This window comes from Triturus cristatus, chromosome 8, assembly GCF_964204655.1.
Source record: "Triturus cristatus chromosome 8, aTriCri1.1, whole genome shotgun sequence".
In the NCBI taxonomy this organism is placed as follows: domain Eukaryota; kingdom Metazoa; phylum Chordata; class Amphibia; order Caudata; family Salamandridae; genus Triturus; species Triturus cristatus.
In genome coordinates this window covers 1,648,009,169-1,648,026,525 of record NC_140591.1, presented here as the reverse complement: position 1 = coordinate 1,648,026,525, position 17,357 = coordinate 1,648,009,169, and the positions used below count along the sequence as shown (strand labels likewise).

The 17,357-nt window shown below is 43.4% G+C and overlaps 1 protein-coding gene across 1 annotated transcript in view; it reads left to right on the top strand.

Moving 5' to 3' along the window:
• Nucleotides 1-17,357, top strand: part of LOC146808487 (transient receptor potential cation channel subfamily M member 2-like) — a 1,974,138-nt gene that overhangs the window by 999,469 nt on the left and 957,312 nt on the right. The window contains exon 18 of the mRNA XM_085623577.1: nucleotides 3,644-3,857. Coding sequence (XP_085479703.1) covers nucleotides 3,644-3,857 — 214 coding nt within the window. The remainder of the gene's footprint in view (nucleotides 1-3,643; nucleotides 3,858-17,357) is intronic.

The window sequence follows — 17,357 nt, the reverse complement described above, 5'->3', positions numbered from 1 at the left end:
TTTCTGCAAAACGGATGCACAAACATATAAACAGGGTCCTACTCCGAGAAAATGCTTTCCTTTGGGCTCGTCTCTAAGGTATGCCCAAACCCCAGTTTCCGAGTCATGCGGCCAATTCAAGTGCAACAAAAAATGTATCTGCTCAAACATGCCCATACATTCATTTGTGAATCACAACCTGCCTTTCTTTCTACGCTCGAACAACGAGCCAAACAAATAATTATTAACTGCTAATTTAAAGACACAATTTACTTTACTTCTGGAATGCTAGGTTTCGGCCAACCCCCTACAGTTCTTCAAACAAGCGTGCATATTGGAATCAACAAGCAGGATAGAATCAGTTGGTTAGACTGCTGATAACTTGCAAGCTTCCTTATTAACAGGCAGCTCAAAGCCACCACGGAATGACTTCGAATATACTGAAATATATTGGCTAATGCACTAACTTTACAGTGAAGTCAGCACTTCAACAGTTTCCCAACACTTAAATCCACTGATGGTCTAAGGGTTGTGAGAGCGGTGGTGTGTAAGTGCTCTCAGTCATGATAATTTACCACAAAGTTAAATATCTTTAATAGCTAATAGAATAGAATAGATAATATGCTGCACAGCTAAACACTTATAAGGTCCCAAAGCGAGACCTGTTGCATTGCAAATGCTTGTTCTTAGAAGCCGCCCCAGCGCTGCTGAATACCGGGATCGTTGAATCCCAAGGATGTCCAGTCATCTTTCCACTTCATCCTTTCTTGCTCCACCTCGGGCACTTCCTGCCCCTTTATTGCACTTTTGCAGGTTCTTTTTCATCCACACTTTCTCCTAGTGTCAGTTATTCTAGCTTTCTCTTTCTCCTCTGTCCGCTTTTCTGCTTTTTTCTCTCTTGTTTAGTCAGGGTCAATCTCAAATTATGGAAAATAAGTCCTGTTGATTCAAATTGAGTCCCAGGGGGGCCCACGTGCAGCCACCGGCTCAAAATAAACACTCGTGTATTGTTTATAGCTGAGCATGCACTGTGAGTGTGAGCAAACTGCAACAGCTATTACTGTGGGTTGCGATGGAGGGAGGGTTGTGAGAGATGGTCACAAGGCTCAGAACAGAGCTGTTTGCGATGGAGGGGGGGTTGTGAGAGATGGTCACAAGACTCGGAACAGAGCTGTTTGTGATGGAGGGGGGTTGTGAGAGATGGTCATAAGGCTCGGAACAGTGCTGTTTGTGATGGAGGGGGGTTGTGAGAGATGGTCACAAGGCTCAGAACAGAGCTGTTTGCGATGGAGGGGGGTTGTGAGAGCTGGTCACAAGGCTCGGAACAGAGCTGTTTGCGATGGAGGGGGGTTGAGAGAGCTGGTCACGAGGCTCGGAACAGAGCTGTTTGCGATGGAGGGAGGGTTGTGAGAGATGGTCACAAGGCTCAGAACAGAGCTGTTTGCGATGGAGGGGGGGTTGTGAGAGATGGTCACAAGACTCGGAACAGAGCTGTTTGCAATGGAGGGGGGGGGGGGGTTGAGAGATGGTCACAAGGCTCGGAACAGAGTTGAATTGAATTGAATTGAATGTGGATTTGTAAAGCGCGATTGCTGCCCAAGGGGCGTCCAAGCGCTAGGTGTACAGATGTGATCGTTGAGGAGGTGGCCAGGATCAGGGAGACTGTGAGAACAATAAAGTCTTCAGTTGTTTACGAAATGATAGCAGGTCAGGGTCGGAGCGAAGTTGTAGAGGGAGAGAATTCCATAGCTTGGAGGCATTTAGGGAGAACATCCTACCTCCGGTTCTGGCTCTTTTAACTTTGGGCATTGAGGCCAAGAAGGCCTCCGTAGATCGGAGATTCCTGCTAGGGTGGTAATGGGTAACTAGCCTGTCGCTAATTGCTGGGCTCTTGTTCCAGAAGGCTTGGTGGGAGATACATAATGCCTTAAATGCAACTCTCTGTTTCACCGGGAGCCAATGTAGTTTTTTTAATCCGAGCCTGATTGACTGTCTGCGTGGGGTCTGAAGCAGGGTTCTAGCTGCACAGTTCTGTACCAGTTGAAGCTTCCGCAGGGTAGATTCGGGGGATCCCAGGTAAAGGAGATGTTTGCGATGGAGGGGGGGTTAAGAAAGCTTGTCACAAGGCTCGGAACAGAGCTGTTTGCGATGGAGGGGGGGTGTGAGAGATGGTCACAAGACTCGGAACAGAGCTATTTGCGATGGAAGGGGGTTGTGAGAGCTGGTCACAAGGCTTGGAACAGAGCTGTTTGCGATGGAGGGGGGGTTGTGAGAGATGGTCACAAGGCTTGGAACAGAGCTGCTTGCGATGGAGGGGGGGTTAAGAAAGCTTGTCACAAGGCTCGGAACAGAGCTGTTTGCGATGGAGGGTGGGTTGTGAGAGCTGGTCACGAGGCTCGGAACAGAGCTGTTTGCGATGGAGGGGGGTTGTGAGAGATGGTCACAAGGCTCAGAACGGAGCTGTTTGCGATGGAGGGGGGGTTGTGAGAGATGGTCACAAGACTCGGAACAGAGCTGTTTGCAATGGAGGGGGGGGGGGGGTTGAGAGATGGTCACAAGGCTCGGAACAGAGTTGAATTGAATTGAATTGAATGTGGATTTGTAAAGCGCGATTGCTGCCCAAGGGGCGTCCAAGCGCTAGGTGTACAGATGTGATCGTTGAGGAGGTGGCCAGGATCAGGGAGACTGTGAGAACAATAAAGTCTTCAGTTGTTTACGAAATGATAGCAGGTCAGGGTCGGAGCGAAGTTGTAGAGGGAGAGAATTCCATAGCTTGGAGGCATTTAGGGAGAACATCCTACCTCCGGTTCTGGCTCTTTTAACTTTGGGCATTGAGGCCAAGAAGGCCTCCGTAGATCGGAGATTCCTGCTAGGGTGGTAATGGGTAACTAGCCTGTCGCTAATTGCTGGGCTCTTGTTCCAGAAGGCTTGGTGGGAGATACATAATGCCTTAAATGCAACTCTCTGTTTCACCGGGAGCCAATGTAGTTTTTTTAATCCGAGCCTGATTGACTGTCTGCGTGGGGTCTGAAGCAGGGTTCTAGCTGCACAGTTCTGTACCAGTTGAAGCTTCCGCAGGGTAGATTCGGGGGATCCCAGGTAAAGGAGATGTTTGCGATGGAGGGGGGGTTAAGAAAGCTTGTCACAAGGCTCGGAACAGAGCTGTTTGCGATGGAGGGGGGGTGTGAGAGATGGTCACAAGACTCGGAACAGAGCTATTTGCGATGGAAGGGGGTTGTGAGAGCTGGTCACAAGGCTTGGAACAGAGCTGTTTGCGATGGAGGGGGGGTTGTGAGAGATGGTCACAAGGCTCGGAACAGAGCTGTTTGCGATGGAGGGGGGGTTAAGAAAGCTTGTCACAAGGCTCGGAACAGAGCTGTTTGCGATGGAGGGTGGGTTGTGAGAGCTGGTCACGAGGCTCGGAACAGAGCTGTTTGCGATGGAGGGGGGTTGTGAGAGCTGGTCACGAGGCTCGGAACAGAGCTGTTTGCGATGGAGGGGGGGGGTTGTGAGAGATGGTCACAAGGCTCGGAACAGAGCTGTTTGTGAAGGGGGGGTTGTGAGAGATGGAGGTGAGCTATTGTGAACCTGCCTAGAAGATAGTATGGATTGGATTGTAATTGTGAATTCACTGACACTGCTGTGTCACTCTCCTCTCCATCAGACAGAAGAAGTCGTGCACACTGACCTGTTGCAAGCGCCTGTATGGTTTCTACACTGCTCCAGTGGTGGTCTTCTGTTTGAACGTGGGGTCACACATCGGCTTCCTCTTGCTCTTTGCCTATGTTCTGCTGATGGATTTTCAGCCTACCCCTTCCTGGAGAGAGATCCTGCTCGACGTCTGGGTCTCCAGCTTACTTGTTGAGGAAGGACGGCAGGTGAGGAAACCCTGAAACATACTAACATCGCATACGTCATGTCATAATGCATAGTACTGTTCTTTCTGTGACACCTTGTTCCAGTCGCTTGTCTCAGGACGCAGATGTCTGCTGGCTGGGAAGTTTCCCAGTTAGAGGCTCCATCACCAAGTCGAGCATTGCAACCACTGAACAAACTTTGGGGCAGATTTACAAGCCCCTTGCGCCTCTTTTACGCTGCCGTTGTGTCACTTTTGTGACGCGGCGGCGCAATGCCAGCGCCATGATGTGGGGTACTTACAATGTGATGCATCTGGGAGATGCGTCACGTTGTAAAGCCCTGCACCACATGTAGGCGTTCCGACACAGGGGGGTTGTTCCGGCGCAGGAACGCCTCCTAAATGTGGCTGAGTGAAATCTACAAGATTTCACACAGCCACTTTTAAGGCCATGCTGCGTCAAAACCCTGCGCCTGCTTGAAGCAGGGGTAAGGATTGACGCAGCATTTTAAAGATAGGGCACCCCGAGCCTTGCCGGAGCTGCGTCCCGCTTGCGACGCAACTCCAGCAATGCGCTGCCTTAACGGCAACAGATGCGTCACGCATCTGTCCATTTTTGCCCCATGGTGCGCCGTAAATGCGGCGCATCCATGGTGGCGGAGCCGTGACGCACAATAACTGGCGCATCCCTGTTGATATGCAGAGATTCGGCAGTTATTGTAAATCTGCCCCTTTGTTTTGCCCGAGGGTCTTGTGCTCTGATTACAGTGGTCATGTCAGTGTTTCTCTGTTCCATTGTGTAACTCGTGCGAAGCATGTCTCAATGTAAGGATTTGCCAGTCCAATTGGGCGTCTTGTGGATTCTCACCTCAATGCCTGTCTCTGCCTGTCCCAGTGTGTGAGGCCTGAAATGCGTGTTCCGGTCTCAGCCCTCTCTGTCTAAGTGTGTGTGTCTTGTGCATTCCTGTCTCCATGTCACTGTGTGCCTTTCTTAATGTGCAAGCTCCTTACTGTATGTTTCAGTGCTCCCTGTCCAAGTGTGTGTGGGTGTGTGTGTGTGCATTTCTGCCTCCATGCCAGTGTCTGCCTGTCCTAGTGTAAAAGTCCTGTACTGCATGTCTCAGTACTCCCTGCCAAAGTGTGTGTCATGTGCATTCCCAACTCCGTGCTGGTCTCTGCTTCCCTTCGATCTGTACCGCATGTATCAGTCTCGGTACTCCTTGTCCGTTCAGGTCTTGACGCTTTCCCTATATTATGGCTCTGATCATCCCCACTCCCATCTACAGGCCGCTTCTTCACGGAGCCACAATACCAGCTCTCATCTTTTAATACCTATGTACATATCACTGGATATCCTCTTTGCACTTTCTTTCTTCTCTAACTCTTGCCCTTTTCTCCTCCTCCTGAGCACCGATTGGTTACTGGGGTCGTGCCCAGAATGTTCATGTCTTGGGGGTTCTATGGGTAGACAGTTGAATGTGACGGTTGGTATTATTACGGCACAGACATTAGAGGATGAATAAAAGACACTTCTGCTCCATATGAGAGATCTTCATTCATATTTACTTGCATTACCACATAATTTTGTGGCAACAAGTGACGGGATCTGTAAGTAACACTTGCAGGGAGAACACAGAGTGCATTGTGCACGCCGTCCCTCAAGAGCCATCTGCGCTGCTCTACGGTTGTCTGAAATGAACGAGCATGAGCAGTAAACGCCCAGCGCACTGGGTGATTCCCTGCTACGGCTGGTGGGCAGGACCACCTGAGAGGGAGCTCTACACTCTGAGCACACCTCGTAGGAGGAGCCAGGAGGATTTAGTAGCTGTCTGACTGTCTGTTTAAGTGAGTAATTAAAAGTGTCTCACTTAATACATGGATTAATAACTAAACTATGTGAATGTGTGCAGCACTGTCTCTGTTATTGTATAACATGCTGCATCAGTTGGTCACTAACTACATGAGTGTGTATATTAGTTATTGATCAGTTGGCTGAGTATTTGTATGGGACACTGAGTTTGTGTGTGGTTGGATGAGGTGTGTGTAACTCTATGCATAGATGTGTGAATGGTTGACTAGTTGTATAGGTTTAAGAGTGCATGTGGAAACAGTTGTTTGGGTGACTGAGTGTATTTATTTGTGTGTTGGTGAGCGAATATATTTTTTAGTTGTACATCTTCAACAAAGTAAAAAAATAAAAGGCATTGTATGTGAGAGTTGGTGTATATAAATAAGTATGTGTACGAGTCAGTGATTGTGAGAGTAACTATATGAATGAGTGTATAATTGTAATGGTGATTTTTTAACATATTAACTATGAGTTACTATGTGTTTGAATAAATGAGGTGTTGTTGGATAATTGTGTAAGTGAGTAAATGTAAGTGTGAATAATTTTTTTCATGAGTGAGTAGGATGACTGCATAACCGACTAAGATGACTGCTGATGTGTCAATGTCTATAAATGTGTATAAGTGCATTTGATAGTGTTCTATTAATTAGTGACTGCATGTATAAATGATTCTGTTGTTGAATGGGTAGTTGTGTGTGTAGACTTAGGAATCAGTGAGTGGGTATGTAGTAACTGGTATTGGTGTGTCAATGGTTTCAAATATGGTACTCTGTATTTTACAGTGAGTGATGAAAGGTTATACCAGTGTATGATGAGGTGTATCAGATTGTCACGTGGATGATGTCATCAGTGATGTCATTGGTAATGTCATTTGAGATGTCATCAGTGATGTCACTGACCATGTCATGAATGATGCAATATGTAACATCATCAGCAGTGCATTGCGGGCGCGCAAGTTATAGTTAGCAGAACTAACTATAACGGAGGAATTTCTATGGTTTTGTACGAGTGAAATGGCCAGCTAACTATAAGACTCCTGAAACCTATGTTTTTTTCTGTGAATTTCTAAGGTTTTTTAAATGCTAATTTCTAACTATAACGTCTCTGAAACCTATGTTTTTTTTCAGTGAATTTCAAAGGTTTTTTAAATGCAAATTTTTAAGTAATAGTTATACCTATTTTTTTATACTGATTTTCTACAGTTTTTTAACTGTTCATTTATAAATATTGTATTCATTAAATAGCATTATATATTTTTCTGAAAATTGCAAAAAAAAATAAAAAAATTCAAACTGAAATATTGATTAATTTTTTTGTTTTCATTTGTATTTTAATATATTTATATTAGTTTCTTTAAAAAAAAATGTCAATTTTTTTTTCGGAGTTGCACACTCGAAGCGTACACATCACAGTGGGTGCACGGATTCTAGCCGCTATTTTAGAAAAGTCATGAAGGATCCGTGTACGGTGTGCGACGGCTGCATGTTTTTCAGTTACATCATATACATTTAATATTACGTGATGTGCGCGATTGGTATGCGACCAGTCCACAACTCCTGCTCCCGCGCATTCGCGACACATGTGCATTACGGTACAAGATGTTTGCGCGGTGGCGGGTCCTGCGTGATGTCATATACGTGCTGGGGCGCGCTGGGTGTGCAACTCCCGCAAAAAAATGTTATGTTCCAAAATGATATGTATGTGTCTTTAATATACATATTAGGGCTTGCGCGGTGGCGGGTCCTGCGTGATATCATTTACGTGCTGGGGCGCGCTGGGTGCGCAACTCCCGCAAAAAAATGTTATGTTCCAAAATGATATGTATGTGTCTTTAATATACATATTAGGGCAAGAGATTATCTAAGATAGTCATAAAAATAACATATTTGTACTTGTAATAAACGTATATTATTTTTAAATATATTTTCGCGAAGTCGGCTGCGTGCATCGTGAGTGCAGAGAAACAGGTCAGCAGAGGTGCTGTAAAGCCAGAGAAACCAGGTCAGCAGAGCCATTGTAGAGCCAGAGAACCAGGTCAGCAGAGCTGCTCTAGAGCCTAAGAACCAGGTCAGCAGAGCTGCTCTAGAACCAGAGACCCAGGTCAGCAAAGCTGCTCTAGAGCCAGTGACCCAGGTCAGCAGAGCTGCTCTAGACGCCGAGAACCAGGTCAGCAGAGCTGCTGTAGAGCCAGAGAAACCAGGTCAGCAGAGCTGCTTTAGAGGGAGTGAACCAGGTCAGAAGAACTGCTTTAGAGCCAGAGTCCCAGGTCAGCAGAGCTCTTTAGAGGGAGAGAACCAGGTCAGCAGACCTGCTTTAGAGCCAGAGAACCAGGTCAGCAGAGCCGCTCTAGAGCCAGAGAACCAGGAAGCAGAGCTGCTTTAGAGCCATAGAACCAGGTCAGCAAAGCTGCTTTAGAGCCAGAGAACCAGGTCAGCAGAGCTGCTCTAGAGGCAGAGAACCAGGTCAGCAGAGCTGCTCTAGAGCCAGAGAACCAGGTCAGCAGAGCTGCTCTAGAGGTAGAGAACCAGGTCAGCAGAGCTGCCCTAGAGCCAGTGAACCAGGTCAGCAGAGCTGATTTAGAGGGAGAGAACCAGGTCAGCAGAGCTGCTTTAGAGCCAGAGAACCAGGTCAGCAGAGCTGCTCTAGAGCCACAGAACCAGGTCAGCAGAGCTGCTTTAGAGCCAGAGACCAAGGTCAGCAGAACTGCTCTATAGGCCGAGAACCAGGCCAGCAGAGCCACTGTAGAGCCAGAGAAACCAGGTCAGCAGAGCTGCTCTAGAGCCAGAGAACCACCAGGTCAGCAGAGCTGCTGTGGTGGTGCTATTGGTGGTGGTGTTAGTGGTGATGTTATTGGACATGGTGGTATTAGTGGTGGTATCAGTGATGGCATTTGTGGTGGTGGTATTGGTGGTGGTGGTGGTATTGGTATTGGTGGTGGCATTTGTATTGGTTCTGGCAGTGGTGGTGGTTGTGGTGGTATTGGTGATGGTGGCATCGGTGGTGGGTGTGGTGGTATTGGTAGTGGTGGTAGTATTGCTGGTGTTGGTATTGCTGGTGGTGGTGGGATCGGTGGTGGTAGCATTCGTGGTGGTGGCATTGGTGGTGGTATTGGTGATGGTATTGGTGGTGGTGGTATTGATGGTGGTATTGATGATATTGGTGGTGGTGGAATTGGTGTTCTTGATGGTAGTAGTGGTATTGGTGGTGTTATTGGTGGTGGCATTGTTGGTGGTATTAGTGGTAGTGGTAGTGGTATTAGTGATGGTATTGGTTGCGGTATTGGAAGTGGTGTTATTGGTATTGGTGATGGTATTGGTATTGGTGGTAGTGGTATTGTATTGGTGATGGTGGTATTGGTGGTATTGGTGGTGGTGTTATTAGTGGTGGTGATGGTATTGGTGGTGGTGGTGGTGGTATTGGTGGTGGTGACATCGGTGGTGGTATTGGTGGTGGTATTGGAGGTGGTGTAGGTGTTGGCGGTGGTGGTGGTATTGGTGGTGGTGGCAGTGGTGATGGTATTTGAGGTGATATTGGTGATGGCATTGGTGGCGGTGGTTATTGGTGGTGGTGGTATTGTTGGTGGTATTGGTATTGGTGGTGGCATTTGTATTGGTACTGGTGGTGGTATTGGTGGTGGTGGTTGTATTGATGGTGGTGGTATTGGTGGTGGTGGGGGTATTGGTATTGGTGGTGGGGTAATGGTGGTGGTGATATCCATGATTGTGATATTTGTGGTGGTGGTGGTATTGTTAAAGGTGGGGGTGGTATTGGTGGCGGTATTGGCATTGGTACTGGTGGTATTGGTGGTGGTAGAATTACTGGTGGTGGTATTGGTGGCAGTGGTGGTATTGGTAGTGGTGGTATTGATGGTGGTGGAGGTAGTGGTGGTGATGTTGGTGGTGGTGGTATTGGTGTTTGTGGTGGTATTGGTAGTGGTGGAGTTGGTGGTGATGGTGGTATTGGAGTTTGTATTTGTGGTGGTGGCATTGGTGGTGGTATTGGTGGTGGTTGTATTGGAGGTGGTGTAGGTGGTTGTGGTATTGGTTGTGGTGGTGGTATTGGTGGTGGTGGTGGTGGTAATGGTGGTGGAATTGGTGGCAATGGTGGTATTGAAGTTGGGGGTGGTGGTATTAGTGGTGGGATTGGAGGTGGTATTGGTGGTATTAGTATTGGTTATGAGAGAAAAGGCATAGCTAGAGAATAGCTAGAAAAGCATGAAAGAGAGCAAAAGTGAGATGTCGAGTTGTTTGGGTAAATTAGTGAAAGCAAACAAATATTTTGTGAGAGAAATAGGATATATTGTAAAAGGAGTTGGGATAGGTGGATAGTTGTAGAGATATGGTGATAAATGAGTTAGTGAAGAGAGACAGAAGGTATAGAGAGGCAAGATAGAGAGAGGAAGTGAGATTGTTTTGGCTTCAAATGATTTATTGATCTATTATGAAATTAAAGCATAAGTATAAAATGTACATATAATGTTCAAACAATTCTAATCAAGTACTGTGAATAAAAGAGAAAGATATGAACAATATATCAATTACAACGGGAAACAGCATTTACAACGCTGTTTCCACAACGCAAAGCTATTACAACGCGGTCATTACAACAACCACGTTGTTAGTACACAATACCTTTATATCACAAGTCATTACAACGACTTGCTGTAGGGGCGCAAAGGTATTGGATATACAATCTAACACCTTCCCTGCTGTTGCGCAAACTAGAGTAGGAACAGTAAAGAATATTATTCCTAAATCCACCGCGCCCCCTACAGGAAACCAAAGCACAAAGAAAAAAACATGTACTAAATCACACTGTTCATGAGGACAGGACCAGCATTTTGCATTGCCAATCAGCTTGGACTTTTTTAGATCCTTCGGGGTTAGAAACAACCTATTATAGAAATAATATAAAGACTGTGTTGTACTTGCCGAGCGAGAGGAGGTGTGAATCTTAGCCCATATGGAACCCCAAATCTGCAAGAAGAATTCTTGTTGTAAAGCACTTTCCTACAAAATCTCTACCTTGGATTCTATTCTAAAATTAGTGAGATGAGACAAAATCTTGTTAATAGCAAATGCTTTAAAGTGAGTGGAGAAATCCAAAGAGAGAAAGGAAGTCTGATTATGTGGAACCATGGAAGAATTCTGAGAAAGGAGATGAAGAATAGAAGTTCTAAGATGAAGATAATGAGTGGCATGATGAAAGGATATGTTGTATTTTTGGGGGGATCTCTGGGAATTCCATAAGAGAACCATCAGTCATTATATGTCCAATGGTAATAATGCCTTTGTCAATCCATTATTTCCATGAAAGTACTTCATTATTTAATGTTAGATTTTTATTATACCAAATAGGAGTCTGTGCAATAATATCTATATGAGAATTATGGGAGGCAACTAAAGAATCAGCTACAGCTGCAGAGTGAGTGAGAATAGGGGATAAAAAGCTCCTAGGGGCTGAGATAAAAGAATTGCTGTTTTTAACGAAAATGGTGTATACTGGCCTGCTCTAATAGGCTCCATGCAGTTAATATCGTATGTGGGTTGTCTGAAAGAAAAGTCCAGATTTGTTTAATTGTAAAGGCAGAATGGTAACGTCTAAGATTAGGGAAATTAACTCCTCCTAATTCTTTAGGTTGTTGAAGATGGTTTAATGAGATCCTAATCTTGCGATTATTCCACAAGAATTTGATCAAGGAACGGTTGATGGTTTTAAAGAAAGAGATTGGAAGAGTAACAGGAAACATAGACAGATAGAAATGAATTATCAGAAGCAACATCATTTTAATTGTTGCTAATCTGCCCCACCAGGACAAAAATAATGGGGACCAACTATATATTAACACCGTACGTTTTGTAATTATCTCAGTAAGGTTGATTTTAATGGTTTCTTTAATGTTATTTGTATATAAAATACCTACAAATGTTATACTTTTTGAGTTCCATTTAAACCCTGTATCTTTAAACATGTCTGGGAGACAATGTGTATTTAACGGCAGGACCTCGGGTTTATCAATATTGAGTTTATACCCTGAAACTATAGAATACTTCCTCTATAATGAGCAAAACGCCAGCACAGAAGTGATAGGGTTTGATACATATGGTAAGATGTCATCCGTATATGCAGTAAGTTTGATGCCCGTGTTTTTACATTGAAAGCCCATAAACTGTGGAGAACTGCAATTGTTTCAAAAAAGGGTTCTAAGGCTAGAATAAATAAAAGTGGAGATAAAGGGCAACCTTGTCTGGTTCCCCTGTGAAAGGAAAAATAATTGTATTGACATCCATTAACCCAAATGGAGGTAGAGGGTGCAGTATATAACAGCTGAATATAACAAATGATTTGAGGACTAAAGCCATGCCATTGTATTGCTCCAAAAGGAATTCCAGATTCACTCTATTGAAAGCTTTTCCGGCATCCAGCATTATGGAAGAAACAGGTGAATTAACTTTGGAGGCCAAATGAATTATATTGAGGAAAGTTCTAGAATTGTCAGTAATTGAACGTCCTCTTACAAACCCTGCTTGATGTATACTAATTAAATCAGGAATGACCTGATTAATACAGAGAGCTAATAATTTGGCAAAAATTGTACAATCCGTGTTAACTTAAAGAGATAGGTCTATAATTACTACAATGAGAAGGGTCTTTGTCTTTTTGGGGATCAAACAGAGCATAGCTTGAGTGAAGGATACTTGCGTCTTGCCAATAGCTAAAAACTGATTTACGAGAAGCAACAGTCGAGGAACAAGTAATTGTTTGAAATGAAGAAAGAAACGTGCAGAAAATCCATTTAGCCCAGGGGTTTTATCCTTTGGAAGTTGATTATTAGCATTTGTAAGTTCTTGTTCTAAGACTGGACTATCGAGAGATTCAGGTCAACAGTGTTTTTTGAAGATTTGGGAATAGTTTGAAAATATGCATCTATCTGATCACTTGAAGGGGAGGACTCAGTGGTATTTAGAGTAGTATAGTATTCAGTGAAGCATTCTAATATCTTAGAGTCACTAACATGCTTGACCCCTGTGTTGTCCATAATAGCAACAATCTTGGATTTATGTTTTTTAATTTTAAGGTAGATTTGCCAGTTTAATTCCGACCACTGTACATTTTAGCATTACACTTGAGCAGACTACTGAAAGCATAATTCCAGAACTGTTTATGATATATTGCACTTTAGCTTTAATGAGTTTGGACAAATTATCTGCATGGTTTGAAGAAAAATATTCATGTTATGAGGCCATAATTTGTTTTAGGATTAATGTTGCATCTTTAAATGCCTTCTTTTTTACATTGGCAACAAAATCTATTCTAAATCTCCTGGCAGTTGCCTCAAATGAATCCCAAATAAAGTTCATCTGTGAGTCAGAGGGAAGATTAGTCTTAAAAAAGTCTTGTAAACACAATTAACATTTCTCTGTAAAATGAGTATCTAACAAAAGGGCATTATTAAATCTCCTTCTGCATGAGATGGGTGTGGGAGTGGGACAATCCAGATCTACAATGACAGGGGTGTGATCTGAAATAAGAATTGAGGCCTATCTCAGCATGCGTCATGAATTGAAAATACGATTGCGTGAAAAATATGTAATGTATTCTAGAATGGGACCAATGAACAGGGGAGAAGAAGGAGAACTCTTAAACATCAGGGTGAGAAATTCTCCAAACATCTATCAACCCTCTAGAAGTATTAGATTTGTGGAAGGTCTTTTGCATTTTATTTGGGATATATTTGGTTTGGGATTTCTCATCTAAGAATGGATCCATAAGTTGAATATAATCACCACCCACTATAAGATTTTCTGAAGCATGGGAAGAAAGAAGAGTGGAAAACTAATTCCAAAATACTAAGTCTATACCATTGGGACCGTAGACATTACATATAGAAACCTGAGTATCGTTCACTTTAATATGTAGTAAAAACCATCTACCATTATTATCTTTAACTTCATTTAGCAAAAGAGTACATAACGATTTGTGAAATAATATTATTACACCATTGTTATTATTCACAGCTGGAGATTTAAAAAACATTTCCAACCCATTGTCTACGTAAGGATAGTATATCTTGTTCCTTAAGATTAGTTTTTTGTTGTAAAGCAACATGGCATTTCAATTTAGTAAGGGGAGACAACACTCTTTGCTTTTTAACAGGGTTACAAATTCCCTTATATCAAAAACAGAAGAAAGGGGACCAAGGAGCCAATTAATGGTCCAGTGTACATGCTCCCAAAATTACATACCAACAAAAAGAGGACAATGTTCCAAGGCAGGGTCAAAAAAGTTATCCATATGCCTAGTAATAAAAAAAAAAAAAGCATCATAAAAAGAAGTCCTAAGTTAGGTGGGCCCATAAAGTGAGGGATAGAACATGTCTTGCCTCTTGTTGCCCTCACACACCCCGAAAGGTGTCATGCTTCATCATCGGGCATGTGCTCCTCATTGGGCCGGCGCTGCAGTTCCCAACGGGTCCCCCGAAGGGTCACTTTGTTGGAGATCTTTTGAGACATGCCGGATGGTGCATGAGGGTGTGCGGGGTGGGTCCTATATAGGGGTAACAAAAATTGCGTGCATAGTAAGTTAAAACTGACAAGGGGTAACCTCCTAGAGGTTGTAGTGATCTGATGACCCTCTTGGCAGTATAAAAACTCTCAATAAGTGTATCATCCCAAATGGCACAATATGCCTAAGTATCATAAAAACGGCCAACATCTTTCGCGCCTCTGTCGCTGCTAAGGTCATTGGCGCGTCTTCAGGACCAGGATGTAGGAAAAAATATAGTGGAGTGCACGTGAAATAAAAAGAGTCAAGGATAAATGGCCATTATGCTGCTCCTGATCAATGAAGTCATGATGTTATGAGCCCGATAAGGTGTGGGCGTTTAACGCTAATTACCATTGGAGCCACCCTGCCTTGGAACAGTGTCCTCTTTTTGTTGGTTACAAATTCCCTTAACATTCCATGAGATAATACGTAATCCACTCATCTGGGGGATATATAAAGAGTTTTAAAAAAGCACAAATGAAACCTAAAATAATTAAAGTACTTAATCAACCATAACCAAAATGATAGAAAATAATGCAAGTCCAGATACACATGAATTCCATTAAACAAAGAAGCTATATTAAAATATAGAATTTGAAAAAAAGAGTCAACGTGTTTTCCAAAACCGATCAGGCCAGGTAGAAAATAGTAGAGAACCACAAGAACAAGTTTGCTTATAGAAAGGGTCGCTGTATTATACTGTAGAAAAAAGAAGAAAGAAAATGGAAGAAGAGATAAGATAAGAAGTGAGAAAGGGACAAGAGGAACAAAAGGAGAAAACCATCTCCACTGAAGCATATATGTAGGAAAGATGACAAAAAGACTAAAGACTTTAGCAATAGCAATCACAACCAGAAAAACATTAATGTTGAAAGGTGGATTTAGAAGGACAGATGCCACTCCAAAGAGGAACACCGAGAATAAGTAGATGTAATATCGACAAATAATGGAAGGAAAATATTAAGAAAAGAGAACATAACCAACACAATGCAAAGGGTCTTACCAAATATTAGGGAGACAATACAACCAAGCGGAACACGGAAAATGAAACAGATGGACAATACGAACAGAGACATCGTCCTCAAATAAGATACGGGTCGGAACCTGTGAAACAAAAGAGAGAGAACAATTAGGTTTACTGAGTTCCATATCTTCTCCCTTGTACACATGTATAAATTTCTTGAGCTCTGCAGGATCCTCGAAGGTGATTGTTTTGTCTTTATATGTTACTTTGAAAAAACAAGGATGGATAAGACCATAACGAGCATTCATAGATCGAAGCTTAGCTCTGAGGTCTAGAAACACTTTTCTTGATTAGCTGTGTGCTTAGAAACATCTTAACTAAAGAATTTTTTTTGACCTGACCAAAGCATCTCTTTACGCTGTTTAGCTGCTGTAATAGTCGCCATTAAATCAGAGTGCAAAAGAAAATAGGCAATGATTTCTCGTGGTCTGCTTGAAGCTGATACATTGAGAGGACCTAACCTGTGCGTATTCTGAATATTAACCCCTTCGGTGCCACGCCTTTTCCCCCTCCTGTGCCGGGCATTTCCCACGCGGGTGGGTTTCATGACGAGATAGTCTCGTCATGGGCACAGCGCGACCGTGCTCTATGACGAGACTATCTTGTCATGGGCCAAGAAGAGGTTAAGGTCTGCAGATTTCGATAGGCCTACTATTTGTGGAATATGGGCCTTCTAGAAAGTAATCATGTCGAAGCCCTCCGAACCTTCCGATACACCATAAATTCTTAGGTTATTACATCTGTTTCGATTTTCCAAATCGTCTGATGTTTACTTCAGTTGAGCAACCTCTTTTTTTTTCTTTTTCTTTTATTTTTTGGGAGAGGGATGACTTTATTGAGTTTCTCAGTGGAACAGAATCAAGGATCCCAGTGATACATGTGCTACCTAAAATACAGACAAACCGCGCAGATCCCCCTACCGGGTAGACCGATTATATCAGTGTGGGTCCATCTTGGTGCCTGTATCACAATACATTGATGTCTTTTTTAAGGCCTGTGCTCAGCCAACAAGACACCTCTATACGGGACACTATGGACTGACTATATTTCTAAACTTGAAAATATTCCTTTCAACCCTGACATGAAATTCTTGTCAGATTCACATAGAGGAAGCTATTACTAACGCTTTATACCAACATTGCACAAGATGAGGCACTAGCAGTGGCAAAGGACTTTCAAAATGAAACAACTGCACCACATGAAGTACCCACTGATTTTCTCATTAAATTGGCAACAAACTGCCATAATAAAACCTTTTTTGCCTTCAAACCTGATTTTTTATTTATTTTTTATTTATTTGTAATTTTAACATATTACACAACAACATATAGCAATACAATGTGCAGTGAGTCAGAGCACAACCCCAGTGTTCTCTACCGTCCGGCACCATATTGGCGACAGATGCAATATAGCCATTCTTTAAGCCATTTAGTACAAGAAGAAAGCATATATAGCACATAAATCAAAAAAGTAGCATTCTGTGTTGACAGGGAGGGACTTACCAGTCTCACAATAACCATAGGCAGGCAGCCCAACCCCCGGCGACAATATTCATTATGCATGTGGCCACCAGCATCGACAGTCCCAGCGAGCTGAGATCATTGCTAACAAGATATTCTGCAAAACACCCCTAATAGTCATTATGCCGTTGTATGTGGAGCAACCGTCCCATCCGCGGAGTTGTGTAGGAGTAAGTATCCCTGGAGAGGTTTCCATATATCTCTGGGCCTGGAGGCAATTGGTACCGTCTCAGCATAGATAGCAGTCTGTTCTTGACAATATGTTAGGTCTGTCAACCATTCTTTGAAATTCGGGGCCCGGCCCCTTCCCCATCTACATGCCAATCTCCGTTTGGCTAGTAACAGTGATATAGCAAGAAATTTCCTATGAGCACTAGGTACCTGTGCCGTGTAGCCTAACAGTGCCGTCAGAGGATCTCTCTCGATTTCCCTACATGTCATCTTCTCTAGTGCCCCTCACTCCTGTTCCCAGTACTCTTGTATTTTTGGGCACTCCCACGCCAAGTGTAGGAACCCCGCTCCTGATTGGTGAAACCGCTCACATCTGTCAGTTGTGGCTAGTTTAAATTTGTATTTCTTAAG